Source organism: Meleagris gallopavo, chromosome 9 (genome assembly GCF_905368555.1).
Source record: "Meleagris gallopavo chromosome 9, MGAL_WU_HG_1.1, whole genome shotgun sequence".
NCBI lineage: Eukaryota > Metazoa > Chordata > Aves > Galliformes > Phasianidae > Meleagris > Meleagris gallopavo.
Window position 1 is genome coordinate 13043408 of NC_139412.1, and position 18242 is coordinate 13061649.

Consider the following 18242-nt stretch of genomic DNA (forward strand, 5'->3'; position numbering starts at 1 on the left):
GTATTTATGAATTAGTTTTGTATGCTTTTTTAGTGAGTTATTCTCACAGAAATACATTATTTGCCCAGAAAAGTTTGTGAACTAGTCACAGAAGATGTACACATTCTGTTGCATACACTATTTATTAAAAACATCGTGGTTATAAAAAAAACGCCCCTTTATCCTGCAAAATAAACTTCTGTATTGTTTCTTTCACATACTTGTTGCAAAGTAACCCAACTAAACAGGGAGAAGATCAAACCCAACCACTCACAAATACCTAGTGCTGTCTGTCTATATAAATGTTAACATTTGTCCAAGATTACTGTCCTTAGAGTGAAACTGAAAGCCCTGGTAACACTACTGCTATGTACAGAATTGCTTGCAGGAAGATTTTACAAAAGCTGATCCTTCTGCAGCAGAATTCTAAGTTGTGAATTACCCTTTCAAGGCAAACAACGAAAACAATACATCAAACTTGCAAAAGGAAGAAGCAAAGGATGATTCCTTTCTCTAAAACATGCTCTGATCTAGCTTTAGCTTTAACAGTAGCAAAAGCAAATGAGACTGGATGCTAGATGTTCTGTCCAGTATTCATCACTTGGATCATCAGGATCTACATTCACAGGGCTCCAGCTGAATGAAACGTTATTTCACATTTTTCATTGGTGCAAACTTCTTAGGTCAGGTATTTCACTCTTCATTTCTTCTAGGACATCTCTTAATGCCTGACCAGCAACTCCTCTAGAACAGATGTGTTTATAGCAAATAAATAAACTAATCCAGAAGTTCAAATATGCTTCTCCTTCTACCAGGTCAGTCAACTTGGAGTTCATACTCTCCCCTCCTTTTTGGCACTGTGCTCTTTTAAGCATAAATATAGATTACTTTGAACTGAAACTGAACTGGAAACCATCAGTTGATATGAACAGGCATTTTCTTTTTTTTGTCCCAGCTGGTGGAATCTTTAAGCATGGAAGGTCTCACTAAGAGATGAGAATGATTTTATTATCGCCTTTTTATTCTTCAAAATTGTTTATTCAAATCCAGCAACTTTATCCAAAAACAAAGCAAACTTTTCTGGTTGTCCAGGAAGAAAAGGTTTCAAAGTTGCCAAGTCCATTGATTGCAGTGTCTCCACGAGTGTGCTGCAAAAGCAGAAGAAACAAAAAAAAAAAAAAAAAGTTCATCCCAAAGGAGATTTCCCTCCCTGCCCCTCATTTTCTCCCTTTTTTCATACTACTTTAACACTGAAACATGTTCTTTCAAACTACTATAACACTAAAAATAAGGACTTAAGCTGAAATGAAAAAAGACCGCGTAATTTAGTGAGCCCCAGCCATCAATGGCAGAACACACTTCAACATAAATCACAGCTTTCATGGGCCAACTCAGCTCTGACTTTTCAGTCTTCCGTGGCTGCAATGATGGTATACTGAATAAAGCCTGAGAATCTCCCAATATGGTTTATGGTGAATTCATCCCATGTGAATACATGGCATTAGTCCTCCACTCAACACACTGCCAGAGATAACAGCTAAATCAATCTGTAAGCTTTCAATTATCAGACTGCAAATAAGTCTCAAATGCTAAGCACTATTCAAAACTGAAATAAAAATGCCTTTCTGTTCCCAAATTACAGACCTTCGGTTATAGCTCTTCTAAAACATGCAAAATCCTATCTGCAGGGCAAAAGAACAAGATGCAGAATAAACAACAGGAATTGCGTTTCGTCTGCTTTCAGTTAAAAGGTCATTTGTTGTTTATAGAGTGCAACGGATCATAAACAATCATAAATAAAGAGAAAACAGCCAGATATGGTCAAAACAAGGATAGCAAATGAAACTAATAGAAGCCAGGATGAACACAAACAAAAGGAGCTGCGCTTTTTTTTTTTTTTTCCTTAAGTGAAGATAGCAAATCAGTGAAATTCCCTGTCAAAGGATGTAATGTGGTAGATTCAAAAATTTGGTTAAAGTAGGAAAAGTGGTTAAAGTGGAAGACAGATGTATTTGAAATTACTAATCCTACAGCACCTGGCTTAGGTCAGCCCTGAATCAAACTACTCAAGTGTTAGAGGGAAAATAATAGAAGGAAATGCTTTTCATTCTTGTACTACATATTGCCACTGCAGATAGAATACTGAGCTTCATGAACTCCGGATCCATATCAGTAAAGGCCATTCTTATGTTAGTTTTTTTCCTAAATACTCCAGATATTTTCATTTTTCTTATGCAGTCAACTTCAGCACACTTCAGAAGGGAAGTCTACATGGCAATACAATGAAATTGAGTACTAAGTCTCTAGGGAGCAAGTTACTCCTTATAGCTCATGGTTTTCAACTGTTGGTCTGGGTTGTAGTAGCAGGACTGAAAAAAGAATTAAAAAGGAAAGAAAAGACAGATCAAATGAGTTAACAAAATCACAGAATTGTAAGAGTTAAAAGGGACCTCCGGACATCATGAAGTCCAACCCCTCTGCTAAAGCAGATTCCCTACAATAGGTTACACAAGAAGGCAACTTGGCAGGTCCTGAAAATCTCCACCTTTCTGGGCAGCCTGTTCCAGTGCTCCATCATTCTTACAATAGAGTTCTTCCTCATGTTTTTATGGAACTTCCTGTGTTCCAGTTTCTGCGTTGCTCCTTGTTCTATTATTGCTCACTCCTGAATAGAGTCTGCTCCCCATCAACTTGACTCCCACATTTCAGATATTTATAAACAGGGCTAAGATCCCCTCTCAGCCTTCTCTTCTCCAGACTGAACAGCCCCAGGTCTCTCAGCCTTTCCTCATGCAGGAGATTCTCGAGGCCCCTCATCATCTTTGTGGTCCTCCACTGGACTCTTTTTTGAACTGGGAGACACAGTTCTAGATGTGGCCTCACCAGGGCAGAGTAAAAGGGGTAGAATCACCTCCACTGACCTGCTGGACACACCCTTCATGATCTGACCCTAGGATACCGTTGGCCTTCTTGGTCACAAGGGCACACTGCTGGCTCTTATCAACCAGGATCCCCAGGTCTTCTCCCCAGGTGATTTGCCAGCAGGTCATCCCCTAACCTGTACTGGCGCATATGGTAATTCCTACCCAGGCGCAGGACTCTATCTATGGAAAAGGTACCTATGGAAAATCCACCCTGCAAATAAATGAAAGACAAGCACCCCTGAGGTCTGCGCCCAGTGAGGAAGCTTACTGAGGTACATGGTTAGTGTGATTTTGTTACAGAGAAAGATGTAAGTTTTCTTGCTACATTCTCAATACTGTAATAACAGTTATGCTCCTGAGCACTGCATTCGGTTGGACAGCCGCAGAAGCTCCATACCTGCAGTTACAATAGAGGACATGTCCATCTTTGTGGAGCTGACGTGCCAGCTCCAGCTGATGATTGTCCATCAGCTTCTCATTTATCACCACAAGCAGCGGCTTTCCTTCCTCCAGAGTCTCCAAACAGCTACCTGCACCTGCAGGAGAAGCAGAAAGCAATCAGTGTTTGCAACAACCGATGAAACATCACCCTACTCGCTCCTGGAGCATCAGAGACTCCTGAACGCCAACATTTTATTCCCACAACTTTCAGCCGCGGACATGAGCATCCTATGCCAGCTCAGCCCGGTGTCTCACAGCGCGGGCCACCACCAACCTCCCCGCCTGCCCCAGGAGCACACCTCGGCAACCCGCCGGGCCCCACCTGCGTGGCTTATGACCAGGTCGGCGCTCCGCAGGTCCTCAGCCAGCGACTCCTTGAAGCGGAACACCTCCCGCACGAAGGCCGGGCCGTGCTGAGGGGCGGGCTGCAGCGCGCCCCGCCCGATCTGCAGCACCAGCTGCCGGCAGCCGCGGCTCCGCAGCACCTGGGACGGAGGAACGGAAACAGGGGATAGGCCGCGGCCCAGGACTGCCGGCTCTCCTTCCAGCGCTTCCCGCTCCTCTCGGAACGGCTCCCACCTCCCGCCCTCCGTGCGGCTTCGCGCTTCTCCCCCACAGTCGCCCCGCGCAGGCGCGCGTCTGAGGCACGGCGGCCCGGCCGTGAGGGGCGGGCTGGGACTCTCCTCCTGCAGTTCCGCCTCCCCACCTGTTCGGCCGCAGGGGAGGAAACGGCCGCGATAAGCTCATCGAAGCTGGTAGTGCCCACGGTAACGAAGACGGACTTCATGGCCGGCGACAGCACGCTCCACCGGCGCCCGAGCTGCGCCTCGGCTGCGGGCAGGCGGGCGCCAGAGGGCGCGCCAGGCCCGTTCCGGCGCTTCCCAAAATGGCGGCCGGCTGAGGGGCAGCTCCCGCTTTCCAGCTCCGCCCACTGCGCTCCGTTCGGTTCTGCGCCGCGGAAGGGTCAGTGCAGGTGCTGCTCTTCACAGAGGAAAAAAGTGTATTGAAAAAGGGATTCAGTTCTATGGGTTTTTCGCTCCACGTGTTATTTTAGAACTTGCGGTCCGCTGTAACCGGCTGGTGGGACCGCTCACAACCTACCGCGCCCACATCACAGCCCGTTCTTTAATGGCTGTAACTGACCCGGGCCAGGAGGGGATCCCCGGGTTTATCCCATCCCTCCTGTGACACTGACTTGCTTCGAGTATTGCTACCTTTGTAGATGCCACTGTCCCTTCTTTCTTTGCTTCTGTTTCATTCCACTTCCTTTCCTCAAGTCTACATGGTGGGAAGGAAGGTGTCTCTCAATGGAAGAATTGCCAGAATTAGCTAGATTTAAAAAGCCATTTTTTTCATTGGAAAGCATGCACTTCTACATACACAAACACATTTTACATACAAAAAAAAAAAATACCAAAATAGCATTTTTCTTAAATAACCTGTCCTCACTGAGGAAGTTATCAGCCCAGAAGGCTTGTTTAATGCATCTGGAAAGCTTCTGGAATGTGAATGGTACCAGCTATTGCCAGTTTGTGCTTTCTTAGCCTCCTCAGTAACTACTTTCTCTTCAGTAAACAGTAAGTTTGGGAGTTCAACTTTCAGAATTGAATTTGTCTGCTGAGAGCATTAACACAAATACTGCTGCACACTGGTGTAAGTGAGGTCTGGAACATCACAGCAGGGACTTCAGTGACAGGATGGATGCTTTCCCAGCTGGAGAGTCCCAGGTGTCAGACACTGGAAAGCTAACACAGTGAAATGCTCTCAGGGAAACAGTCTCTGAGCTTGTTGTTAGTGAAGAAAACATGAGTTAACGGAGGTAGACTAGGACAGACACAAAATAGCAAACTAAGGAATCAGCAGCAAACAAACATTCAAAATTTTCTATCACCAGCATCCACTGACATTTGCCTAAGGTCACCAGCCCATGTCAGTGGGTTTTTGCTGAACTGGTCTCCTCAACGTAAAGATTCTTAATAATTTTGGCTATGTACTCTGCCCAGACCCTCCCCTCTTAAAAAAAAAAATAAAAAATCACAGATACTGTCATTGATAGAGGAGATGAAAATGCATAACACGTTCTGATTGCAGCTCAGAAGAAAACAAAGGGAAATCAGGACTAGGAGTTCTAATCTGATTTCTTTTTCTCACTTTGCCACTGACCAGTGGTAGCACCTTGAGGAGGTGTTCATCTTTATGTATCTGCAAGGCTGCATTTAGCAGCTTATCTCCTCTAAAAGTTCCTGTGGAGCTGATTACATTGATGCATAAAGAATTAAGTCATTAAAAAAAGCAGCAAATTCTTATATTTAAAATATTTTTTTCCCTCTTATCATCCTTCCATTGGCCTTTTGAAATACGTATGATTGGTATCACTGAATACAGGTAGGTTCCCTTACTCCCTATTGCCTTTTCTCTGAGTGCACCTCTTTCTGTTGATGTTTCAGGCTGATCTTACTGCCTTCTTAAGACGACTAATGAAAAGTGCTCCCTTGAACAAGTGCGTGTTGGCTCCCTCTGAGCTGTGATTCCAGGAGCCAGGGATAGGAAATCAGGAAGGAGCTGAGGAGGGAGATGGAAGCCTTTTCTGGAAAACATACTGTTCGTTGCTAAGCTGCTTCAAATCAGTTGTGAAGATGAAGTCAGCAGTAGATTTATTACCTCAGGTACATTTTCCCTTTTGATGAAATCCTGTTGTGGAGAGAGAGAAAGTGTTTATTTTCCACACAAATGGAGGAAAACAACAAAATGTACAACAAAACAAACATAAAATGTGTTAAAACAGATAACTCCTGTTATCCTCTTGCATAAAAGGAACTGGCAGCTTTCTTAAGTGTAACGCAGCATATAGTTCTATGAAGAGAAAGCTACTCAAGTTAGATATCTAAATCTATTTGTTCCCTGAATTAAGTTTAATATATGCAGTCACAGCTGTATGCATTGCAGAGCACTGTATGCATTGCACAGTGTTCCAAGAAAGATGTAGAGAAGATGGAGCCAATCCTGAGGATACCTCTGATTGCCATGTTAATGGCTCATTCACAATGCTCATTAGCCCCCTGTTGTTTCCATTTAGCATAATAAGCTACATTACAATTTATTTTTTTATTAAAGCAAATGGTACTAGCAGTAGACACAGGAAGAGGGTACTTTATCTTGAGAAACACGTTGTTAAGCAAAACAATATCAGTCCTGAGTGCTCAGGGCCTTAGCGGCAGCGATCAGCCTCATGCTGCTCATAAAGAGCATAAAGCTCTCTCTCAGAGAAAGGAAGCCAGACGCTAAGTAGAGATGCAACACAAGCTAGGCAGAGACCTCACCCACAGGGTGCGGCCCAGGTGCTCTGGAGAAAGGTAACCAGAACAGCTATAACAAGTCCAGTCAGCAGTTTAGTAACCATCGGCAAAAATAAGGTAACAATTTATCTCCAAGGTTAAACCGGGAAACCTATATAGCAACTCAAAAAACTAAGAGGGAAACCATCTCACTTCTCCCTTTAGAGCCACAGCTTTAAGCAAAGCTTCTCCCACCTATTGTATGTCCTCCTACACATCACCACAACCATCAGAGGTTGTGGGATAAAGGCTCCAGGTGAGGCTCATCAAGTCAATCAAAACATATTGGTGCAATTTAGGGGCCTGACAGATGATTAATAGGAAGTAAAAGTCTAGAATGATAGAAAGAACACTAAATTTGCAAGTGCATCAGGGATGAGTGCCAATACATCTGTAAACTTTTCTGAGAAAAGTAAGGGTTAATGAAGTTATTTTTTTTTAATAAGGATAGAATTTAAGTATATTGAAATGCTTTCTTTTCTACTTCATTATTTGATATTAGGTTATGTTTCTGTAGTTTAGCAAGTTACTGCTTGTTTGTAATTAATGTACTGTAACTCAGCAGTTGCATGCTTTTGCTCTGCACAAATGATATGTAAATCCATCATAATGAGGTAAGTCTATGCATTCATTCTTCAGTTATAACAAGTTTAGAATGGTTGTCACTGTTCCTCAGCTATGATCTTGATTTCAACTATTCAGTAGTAACTTAAAGGTCCTATGAATTAAGGCGCTCTTCAGAAAACATTCTGTATACAAGCAGCAAGTTATTTATACTTTCCCTATTTGTTCCTTCAAACTTCAACATGCATATAAAGTAAAATGAAGATGCTTTTAATAATTAGTCTTTCTGATCCTTAAGTGAGAAATTGGAGTGAAGGCTGCCTAGTATTACCACAAGTTAAATTCCACTTTCTTAACAATGCTTTGGAAGACTCACAATTTAAATGAAACACTGAATGTTTTAGGAAGATACTGTCTTAAGTAACAATAAACACAAGCAGGTCAAGGGAAAAACAAACAACAATTACTGCCCCTTCTTCAGAATTTGGGAAGAATTTCTATTATTGAAGTAGTGCTTTTCATCTTCCCAGAAGTAGAAGATCTGATTGCACAGGAGCATAGTGATTGAAGGATATTTAACTATACTCAGCAAGTTCCTAAAACAGATCTAATGCTACTAGTCAAATAGCAGTAGTCTTTCAGCTTATTCAAAAATATCAGAGTAAGCACCTGTACAGTTGAAGGAGCAGCACAGTTAGGATAGTAATTTACAGGCATTATAGTTGGAAAGGTTTTCATGGTAAAAAAGAAACAATCAAAGAAGAAAAGTTCACCTATATCCTAGGTTTGCAGTGGAAAACTCCAAAAAGGAGAAATTTCTGGAAAGAAGTCCTACTCTAGTGCCAGTCAGCCCTTAAATGGGGTCTAGGAGGGGTGGAGCCAGGCTCCAGCCCTTCTGATCACACAGGTGAATTGCCTTCACCTATACTCCCATGGCTAACCGAGTCCTTGCCTCAGGTGATCAATCAGTGATTCAGGCCGTGACTCAACAGTTCACATACAGCACCTATCAATAGAGAGTCCTTAACATGTAACCGTTTGTAGACCTTGCGGAAAATATCTGTAAGGGAAACTGTTAGGTTGTGGCCTGAACTGATGATTGGACTCCTGGTATAGGGGTGTGGCTGGTCCAGGAAGCACAGGTGCAAACAATTAACCTATGCTTCCCATGTGACTGGAGCAGTGGAACCTGGGTCCACCCCCAACCAGACTCATTTAAGAGTTAGCCTCTGAGAGATTATCTGGCTGGAAGTCACTTTGTTAGGACTGTTCTCTGGCTAGAGATCCTCACTGTTAGTGGGGTAAGTCAACTTTTTTCTTTGTATGTCTATTGGTCTTCCTGATAATGTATTGCCTGGTGTTATGAAAATATTTCATTGGAAGAGTTTCACTATTTCATAGGGGTAGCTGATATTATGTGTGATTTTACTTGAAATAAGGATTAAAAGCATAACTGTTAAGATGTTGTATATTTAGGATTGTGTTTCACTATGTTCTGTATCTAGTTCTTTTGTGGCTCTTCTTATTGTAAGAGCACTGAATTTTGCTCTATAAGATTCTATTTTGTTCATTTGTCTTCTAGAATGAAGATTATTCAGAAATCTCTGAAACAATTTCTGAAGTGTAGAGTACACCTGTGTGATTTTAGAGGGCTGAAGTCTATGTAGGAGGCTGAAGGAGGTGGGCTTTTTCCACCTGGAGAACAGAAAGCTACCTTAGTGTGACCTTCCACTGCTTAAAGGGAGCTTATCAACAAGAGGAAGATTGACTTCTAACACGAACAGGTAGCAATAAGATAGGGGGAATGGTATTAAACTGAAGGAAGAGAAATTTAGATATTAAGAGAAAACTCTTTACTCAGTGGTGAGGTACTAGTAGAGGCTGTCCGGAGAAGCAGTGGATGCCCTATCCATAGAGATGTTCAAAGCCAGGTTGGGTGGGGTTCTTGTTAGCCTGATCTGGTGAGTGGCAATCCTGCCTACAGCAGGAGGCTGGAACTAAATCAGCTTTAAGGTCCTTTCCATCTTATGCTAGCTTGATGTTTTCAATGTGTTACTGAAAAGTCAGTGTCTTCTGCAGTTTATGCTCACAACATTGTGCTGTTTAGGGACTAGAGGAGAAAAAAAAACAAACCTTACAAACAATATTGCAGTGATATAAACTTGCTTCAGAGTTTTCACAGAGCAATGGAGGATATATTCCATTTGCACATTGAATTAAGCTTGTTAAAGTGGACTTAAACTAAAATGGGTAAGGAAGGGGGAAGTGATTCATTGAGGGACTTAATCCTATCCTCATTTGTAATGTGGGCCATAAGCAGGCTGAGTGCTTATGTATGATTCATTTATCTGTAAGAACTACAGATCAGTCACAAAATGATTTATTTGGAGCTGGTCCCTGCAATTCTAAGGCAAGTGAAGATCAGGTAATACAGACTTGGTGTTATGCTTTGTTCTTGTCTGTTTGTATCCTGTGTATGATACTCATACAGCACACAGCTCAGAGTGATCAGGCAGATTTAACTGCATTTGTTCACAATTAATTTGATTCCCTGAATTACACAAGCATTAGTATGAAAATGCACACAAAAAAAGGCAGGATTGTGGCATGTTGTGCTTAGGTAGGTGCAATTGCCCAGTTTTTAAAGCCAATGTCTACCTCTTGATTGCCATTAGTAGCTGGGATGGCATTCATTTAGCTGTGTGATTCAGGCAGTGAGTGACTCGCATTTGGGGCGGTTTGTGTGGAACAGTCCCTTGCTTGGGCTGAAGCGTCTCTGCAGATCTAGGTGTTTCTCTCTAGGCTAGAGTGTGTACACTGAGGGAGTGTGAGATGTTTATCAAAAGAAGTATGGGGTCGAGCTGACATAATGTAATCAAGATCCAAGAGAAAAGTTAGAAGAGGGATGAAATAGATGATGCTTTCCTGTGTCCATCTGTGCTTTATATGGCATAATTTATATTCTGGTATAATCTTCCCATGACAACATCTGGGTGAGAGACTAAAGATGGACTGAATGCAAGCTGGTTTTTGTTAGGTGAGAGATCATGTATGCTGCTTTCTTTCTCCTTAGCCATTCTTTGAAATGTTCCTGGTTTTCTTTTGATGGCTCAGTTTTGAACACTGTCTCTTTGTATTCAACTCAGCTTGCCACAGTTTGCCCTGAAAGCTCCATAATTATATTATTCAGGCATAAGAAAATGCATGAAAATAAACTACTCAGTTCACATCTTGCTTTTTGAAAACTACATACTGCCTTCAGTTTGCTCTTGGAGTCTAAGGACTACTCACAACTGCTGTAATTAAATTTTGCCAGGAGAAAAGTAAAGAAACCTGTAAGCCTGCAACATCTGATTTTGTTTGAAGGAAAAGAATTTTTAATGACTAGTTAAAACCACAAACCTGTTTTTCCTTTACTTTGTGTTTCATGTACAGTATGTTTCTCCTTTTGGCTTGTGATACGGTGCTGCAGTGGATCACGTGAGGTAGTACATTGTTTCATTTATTTCTACACATTTGTTAATTTGCAAGATAAGTAAAGATGAACTGGTGTTTCTTGTTGACTTCATATACATTTAAACTGAAAAAATGTTCTCTTTTCCTCTCTCCTCAAGCTGTGATGTGGTTCTTCTGAGGGATATTTCTGTTACTGCAGGGAACTGTCAAAATTTTGTGGAGTATATTTGAGGGAATTATTCCTTCATATTACTGTGATTCAGAGATGCCTGTTCTGGAAAAATGACAGGAATATTTGTCAAGCAGAGTTAAATGGTATAGTTTGAAATATTTCATCACAACACTGCTATGCACTTGAATTGTCACTTTATGGGTTTGTTATTTTACAGTGAGGTTTTTAGGCCTGGAGATGCACAAAAGCTCTGACTGAATGTTGACAGTGAAGGGAGTGTTAAATAATCTCTTCCTCAGGGCCAACTAAGAGAGGGCAGATGCTGAAGCAATGTGAAAAAGCTTTGTCCACTGACTAAGTATCCACTTCTGTGGTGGGAGAATGTGGTTTAGCTAGAGTAAGCAATGTATCAGTCCATCATCTGACTACTCTCACAGATTCTTTTTTTTTATATATATTTGGTGGTACCTCCTAAAAGCTCCAGATTTTGGAGTTGTGATTATGATTTTTTTAAGGCCTTATGCTTCCAGAGAGGAGATTAAGGGAAAAATTACTGAAGTGAATCTTAAGGTCCTTAAGACTAAGGCATAAATAATACTACTTGTTTATCTGTAACTATGTATCTTTTTATTGCTTCTGTTTACTTTGTATTTAAACAGTGTCATGATATTTTGAATCCTGACTTTCGGAAGCTCTGGTCTTACTAATTCTGTGCCAATGGAAGTAAAGTTCTTCTGGACTTTGCTCCACATGTAAAGCAGATCATCTTTACAGTTAGATATGGCGTGTACTATATGAATACTTGCTATAGGAAGTGGGCTCAACTGGGCTGATACTTGATGCTTCTGATAGGTTTCTGTCATGGACGAAGTACTTGCATTATAGAACCTGAATATGGGCTTAATATGAAATAAAATTTCTCAAAGTTGGTCATTTGCAATGAAAGTTGGGAGGTTATAAAAAAAAAAAATAGCTTGAAGAATATTTTCAATACAGGCTGGTGTACAGGCATAGGAGGCAGTCTGAGCTCTACAGCAAGGTGTTATCCTGAGTAGATATTGTGATGTCTCTTGGCAACGGGTCTCCTCAGTTCCCCAGAGAACATATACTGGTGACAGTGTAGCACTACTCCTTAGTGTCTGTGGAAAACATGTGCTGCTATTCCTGCCTACTAGCTACCAGCAAGCACTTCCACAGCAAATCACTGTGTGAATGCCTTGCTATTTTATATCTCTGCATAATCCCTCTGACAACCAAATCTATTAAAATTCATTTTCATCCAGGTAAATCTAACTCCCTGAAATCAATTGAGCATTTTTCTTTGAAAGCATCTTGTGCTTGTGTGCATGTAATCAAATCCTGAGTTGGTCTTGCATGTGTTCTACAAGCACCAAGATACACTCTGTTTCAATTATTTTTTATATGTTCACTTTTAAGGGAATTAAAATATTACACTCAAGTAAACATATTTATGTCTTTAGTAAGGATCTTTGTATGAATGGAGTCCCTCCCTTTTCCCAGCCAATCCCTACTGTACAGGTACATAAAAACATCTGTACTCACCACACATCATAAGAATTGATAAGGAGAAGTCCTGTCTAAGTTTTGCCTTCTGCATGCTTATTATTTTCTGATGGCTCTCAGCAGCGGTACTTCTTGAAGGCACTTTGAAATGCTCTTCAGAATTCTTCAGGGATTCTGAAGTCACTCTACTGATAAAGTAGAGTTTGGACTTCGGAGAGAGATAGACAGGCTGAGTGTTCCATACAGTAGTCTAATTCTGCATGAGTAGAAAACAGAAAAGCAGGGGAGTTGTGCAAACATGGCCAGTGGCATTCATACCGCTAGAGGGCTGCCTGCATATGCTGCATTGATCAAAAGGCATCAAGCATGTAGGCTCTCTTTGTTTTGCCATTGCATTGCATGAGTATTTTTACACTTGCAATTACTTTTTTCCTTTCTCTGTCAAAACCGAAGTGAAAAACTGACAATACGACATGCACTTCCAAGCCTAACAATGGAGATAGCCACCACAGTTCTGCAAGAGGCCTCAAATATCAAAATGTCCTGCACTGAATCTGCCTATTGAAAGCAAATATTGTTCAAAGGGACTGAACTGTCTGCATTCTCCCCAAGTCTTTGTACCAGAGGCAGGGGTGCTAAAAGCAGCAAAAGAGTTATGATTCATTTATTTTTTTCATTAATAAGATGGTAAATTATTATTTACATCTCAGTTTTATTGGCATTAGGGATCAAAGTGGCCACTAGATACTTGCTGAAACTGTTGAGTTCAACTTGGAGGTTCTTAAAGTTCTGTCTGAACCATCTTTTGTTTGTATGTTTATATAACACTCATGCTGAGGAGTATTAATGAAGAAATATTTTTGTTATGCACACTTTGACCTTTTTTATACCACTAGAAATGCTACAAATATTCTAGGCAGAGGCAAACAAAAAGATTTATATTATGCAGTAAATTTCACAAAGGTGTTTGGTTTTTTTAATGTGATAAGGGTGTATGTAGAGAGAGGTGTAACAGATTTTTGTTAACACTTAAGGCTGGTAAACCTGAGTGTGTATCCCAGTGCACTGTACAAATATATATTCTTATTTAGGTATCAAAATAAGGTAGAATCTTCCTCCAGGATTTCTTGCATCATAATTCCAAGATAATATTGATCAGTTTAAAGTAAAATAAAAGTTTTAAAAAAAAAAAACCTAGATTAATCCTAGGTGTGATTGTATGGCCTTGGATCTAAAACAGGTCTCAGTGTTGTATTTGGGAGAGTCATTATTGCTGCATGCACTGATGTCAAAGCAAGATACTTTTGGATTATTTTGTCCTTTAAGGAAGTGTTATTGAACTCATTGTAATCCCATTTTCTCCACCCTATAGCACACTTATGCATGACCACCTGTACTTCCATCTACAGTAACAGTCTTCATTTTTTTTTTTCATGAAAATAAGAGATTCAGATACAGTGATTGTTCATTTATGCAAGGCTCTGTATACCAATGTTTCCTGTTAGTGACACTACAAAGTGCTGTTCTTGTTACTGCTCCATATTAAAACAGTGATTCATTGTTAAAGAAATTAGTCCAAATGAAGGGCCTTGGTTTTATTTATCTGACTTTTAAGCATATCACAGATTGTGCTGGCAGCTGAGAGTAGACTGAAGTCTTTAATCAATCCAAAGGAGAGGTAGAACGTACTTGGCAGAAATACAAGTATGTCTCTGCCTGGCCTGGGAGATGGAACTGTAAGGCTGAGGAAATTCTTCATATGTCACAGCATGGCCCATTTCTTTGGTAATAGCACTGAGCTTTCAGTGAAGATGTGGGCAATTGGTCATTAGAAACTTGTCTGAGGGGGTTTGCAGGCTGCTGGGCAACCATTATATAGAAGTGTGGTGGGTTCCTATCAGTGTGTTGAAGTTAATCCAATGCCTTCACCATGAAGCAAATAAAATTATTTTTCTTTTCTTTATGAAATCGATATAATTGCCTGGCAGACCCCACTGTTGATACAGATACAATGACAATTCTGGCATGATTAATAAATATAAGTTAATTTTTCTGAATATAATGAACTTTGATGTTGAAATGATTCATGTCTAAGATCAAAAGGAAATGTTTTCTGAACTACAGTGTCTCATTTCCCTCCAGGGTCTTAGATTTGTCATGATAGGCAAAATCATTCCCTTTGGTTCTCTGCACCTGGAAATTTATTTCTCACTTTGTGAGTTGGTGAGGACTCTTGTAACTTCATAAATCTGAGACTGGACTTACACAATGCATTGCTGGAATATTATGCAAGTCACTTAATGTTTGGTTTGTGAACAGTCTAACCCAATGTGCTAATTAGCTAGAATAATTGCATATACATAGAATGCTGTTTTCTTCCATAAAAATAAATCTGTGATTGAGATGAATTTAACTGTGAGCTTAATAGTGTGCATCCTTGGTTTCTGAAAACAGCAAGATAATAGCAAATATTTTTGAGTGGTGTTTTCAGTTTTAACCAAGTATTTGTAACTTTTTAATTGTTAATATCACTAGTCCTTGTTACTGGTTTGTGAGATGAAATAAACTGTTTAAATATTGTTGTTTTCCACGATATCAATATCTGTTTGTAGTGGTCAGTATCTTATGATAGTAATCAATTGTTTACTGTGTAGTCTGGAACAATGTCTTCTGAGTGTTTTGCTTTGACATATGTGTATTTTTTGTGCCATGATGAGTGTTCTTTTTCTGACTTGAGCTCAAAGGTGTCTGAGCAAGGAACACAGGGCAAAGCATGGTTGCTGAAATCTATTGCTTAGGAAACTAAGCAATGCAAATGCAAGTTATTTTCAATTTTCTTTGGGGCATTCTATTTTTTACATCAGACTTATCAAGACTTGATTCGCCTAAGGATATTTGCTGGTACTAAGTAATAATGATGTATCAGTTTTAAGTTGAACGCTGCTGCAGAAGTGGCTGCAATAGGAGGAATCAGCATGATCTCCCTAGAGTGATGTAACAAAAATGAACACCAATTACAGTGTATTCTATCCAGTGGGACTTAGCCCATCATTTTGTCTAATTATGGTGTGAATTCTATAATGGAAAAAACCCTTCTTCTGTAAAGAACTAATTCCCCTAGAAATACAAAAGATCTTAAAGGTCTCTATGCAATAAAGAGCCAGAGAGAACCTGTGCCAGCCTCTTACCAAAGTGGAAGGGGAAAAAAATAAACAACAAGAAAACAACAACAACAACAACAAAAAAAGGAAAAGGGAGAGGATTACCCTGGGAGACAAGGAGGGAATATGAAATAGCTAGTAGAGACTCTTCTCAACCTTTATCTAGGCTTTATTTTATGTAAGAGCTGACTGTTCTGTGCCTAAGACCTTTACTGTCAATTAAAAGTTGGTAGATCTATTGACATTTACTTGATGAATAATGTTGGACAATAATTGTTGGGTAATAATAGAGAGATGTGATAAGAAAATGGCCGAAACAATCTTCTGCTATACTCCTAATAAGTTTAGAGGCACCCCAAACTAGCTCAGGAATGCTTTGTGTATTGTAATTTGTTACCAGATGTGTTACTACAAGAAATGGGTTGCTTGAGATAGAAAAAGGGTAACCTCCGACTCCTCACTCCCAGACCTATTTTTCAGACTAAATTCCAGCACAAATTTGGTTGGGCTTCTGTAAATGTGAGGTGGTTCATTAAGCTCTACTGAGGGTTGTTCAAAAGACAACTGAACAGCAAAAAAAAAAAAGTCAGCAGCTGAGAGAAGAGCTGTAAAGCTTCTTCAGCATGATAGAGGGTGGTTATAGATAAGAATGACAAAGACTAGACTACAGTCACTCAGGAACGAGTAACTGCATGTGTGCATGTCACGAGGCATCTGTTTATTCTGAGGTTTTAAACCTGCAGTATTTAATAAAAAAGGCAGTGTTTAACAGTGAATTTGCATAAAATGTCTTTCCCAACTTCCTGGTGGAATTGAGTCCAAACTCTTATTTTCATATAACAGAAGGTTTTTGCATCTTTACTAGTGATGATCTTTCAAACTAACCTACAAGAAAGAATAAGCAGCCATCCCAGGAGGAGGACTGCATGTTGCTTTTCTTTGCAGATCAGCTTACTTTAAAAAAAAAAAAAAAAAAAAAAAGAAAAAAATTACTGCTGAAAGGTTATACCTGGGGAAGTGAAAGACCAGTAGAGCTGGAAATAATCACCTCAGAGACAGGCAACAGCTCTCATTGCTTTCTGGCCATGGGGACACTTGTTTGCCATGTTTGTCTTTCCCCAGGAGAGTAATTGATTCTGGAGATGTCTTTGTCTCTGAGAGTGATACTGTATGGCCCTTCTGCCTGCTCTAAAATACTGAGCTGAATCATGAGTAGGAGAATGCTAAAACCACATACTATGAATGCATCTAACAATAACACTTTGCTAGTCTGTTGTATGAATTACTGTTATGTGTCATATGTGTGTGCCTATATAAAATGGACTCTGACTTAAAGTTTTACTTGTATCTGCTGTGTGTCTTACTCTGTCAGCTGCTTTTGAGGTGTAAGCCAGCTCTCGGGTTTCCTCAGCAGAAGGAAAAAAGAGGCAAAGTTGCTGAACTAACCGATATTCATAAAATTCCTGCCTTTAACAGGCATGAGTGACATCAACTTTAGAAGTGTTGTCTATAAGCATTGTCTGAATAACAACTTGCTCATGAATATGGAAGGCAGCTGCTCACAGGCAGGCCTTCAAGAGGATATCTGGTTCATCCCACTACCTTAAAGCATAGTAAGTTCTTCCTAACCCCGTTGTTATTGTCTAGCATGGGCACAGAAAGCACTGAATTTCCACTAATGTATCCCTTTGGAGATATAATTCTTCCAAGTCTTGCAAAATTCATGGGAAAAGTTGAAATTTCACCAAATCTCACCTAGGCCAAGTGTGTATGTGCTTGTTGTGAATGCTTAACTGTACCTCCTGCAATGGGAGATGCTAATGCTTTCTGAACAGCCTGTATGTGGACTTAACACAGTGGGGCAATGGTGTGCCTGGTAGCAAATTGGTATGTACTTGCAAACAAAAGCGAAACAAAGGCAAAACAGCCCCAGTATTCTGATCTCAGTGGCTCCTTCCAGAGTAGCTTGCAGTTGCATCTATGGAGGATGTTGATGTGCTGTATTTGTCAGCTGTCCCTTCAGTGTTTGTTATGCTGTACAACAATAAATATCTTCAAAACTTAGTATATAATGTAGTACAACACTAGGCAAAACCAAGGGAATTCAGAATGCTCCTGTTTTGTTGGATGCTTTCAACAACAGTGAATGACATTTCTTTCCCACTAGGTACCAATATGTACAGAGTGCAAACTGGTATCATGTTACCACCTGGACTTCACATGTTGACAAATGCAGCACTGTAAGGACTGTTTTGAGATTTTTCCTGGTTCTTGTAGCATTAAAAAAAAACTGTAAAGAACAGTGAACTCACATCGGTTTAATTCTATTGTGACAAGCTGTAAGATTTGCTGGTGGAAGCCTCCTACTGGCTTCCTGGGCTATTAAGTACTAATTATGCCTCAGCTATTTTGATAAGTTCCTGGTAACCTGAGGATTATTGAGTAACATTATAAAAAGTGCTGCACACTGACTACAATGAGCATGAATTTGTTTGAATTAGGGTTGCTAAGGCATAAGGTATAAAACAGAGATTATCCTAAATTTATCTTCAGCAGATGGCAATTAGGTTTGTGTCTTTCAAGCTGATATTACAAGCTCACATTGCCCTAAAAAGCCATCTCCAGTTGCACCCTGTGTCGCAGTATTAGAAACAACTATACATTAGTTCTGAGACAAAGAAAGGAT

General features: G+C 40.2%; 2 protein-coding genes across 6 annotated transcripts in view; one reads left to right on the top strand and one right to left on the bottom strand.

The window, feature by feature from the left end:
• Positions 1 to 103: 103 nt before the first annotated feature.
• Positions 104 to 4183, bottom strand: LOC109369088 (UDP-N-acetylglucosamine transferase subunit ALG13-like). 2 transcript variants are annotated; one of them, XM_019618274.3, is made up of 4 exons: positions 4051 to 4183; positions 3667 to 3829; positions 3301 to 3439; positions 104 to 1127 (listed from the first exon to the last, which is right to left on the bottom strand). In XM_019618274.3, exons 1-4 carry the CDS (start codon positions 4129 to 4131, stop codon positions 1016 to 1018), a joined length of 495 nt encoding a protein of 164 aa, XP_019473819.1. In that variant the 5' UTR covers positions 4132 to 4183; the 3' UTR covers positions 104 to 1015. The 2 variants fall into 2 exon arrangements, with proteins under 2 accessions (XP_019473819.1, XP_031410547.2); XM_031554687.2 differs by having other exon boundaries at positions 3924 to 4091.
• The window catches only part of DCX (doublecortin), a 136562-nt gene continuing 122489 nt past the window's right edge, over positions 4170 to 18242 (top strand). For 3 of the 4 annotated variants that reach the window (XM_031554683.2, XM_085230460.1, XM_031554686.2), the window contains exon 1: positions 4351 to 6010. The gene's annotated coding sequence lies outside the window, so the exon portion shown is untranslated. Of the gene's footprint in view, positions 4308 to 4350; positions 6011 to 18242 lie in introns of those variants that run through there. The other variant, XM_085230459.1, reaches the window with a different exon arrangement.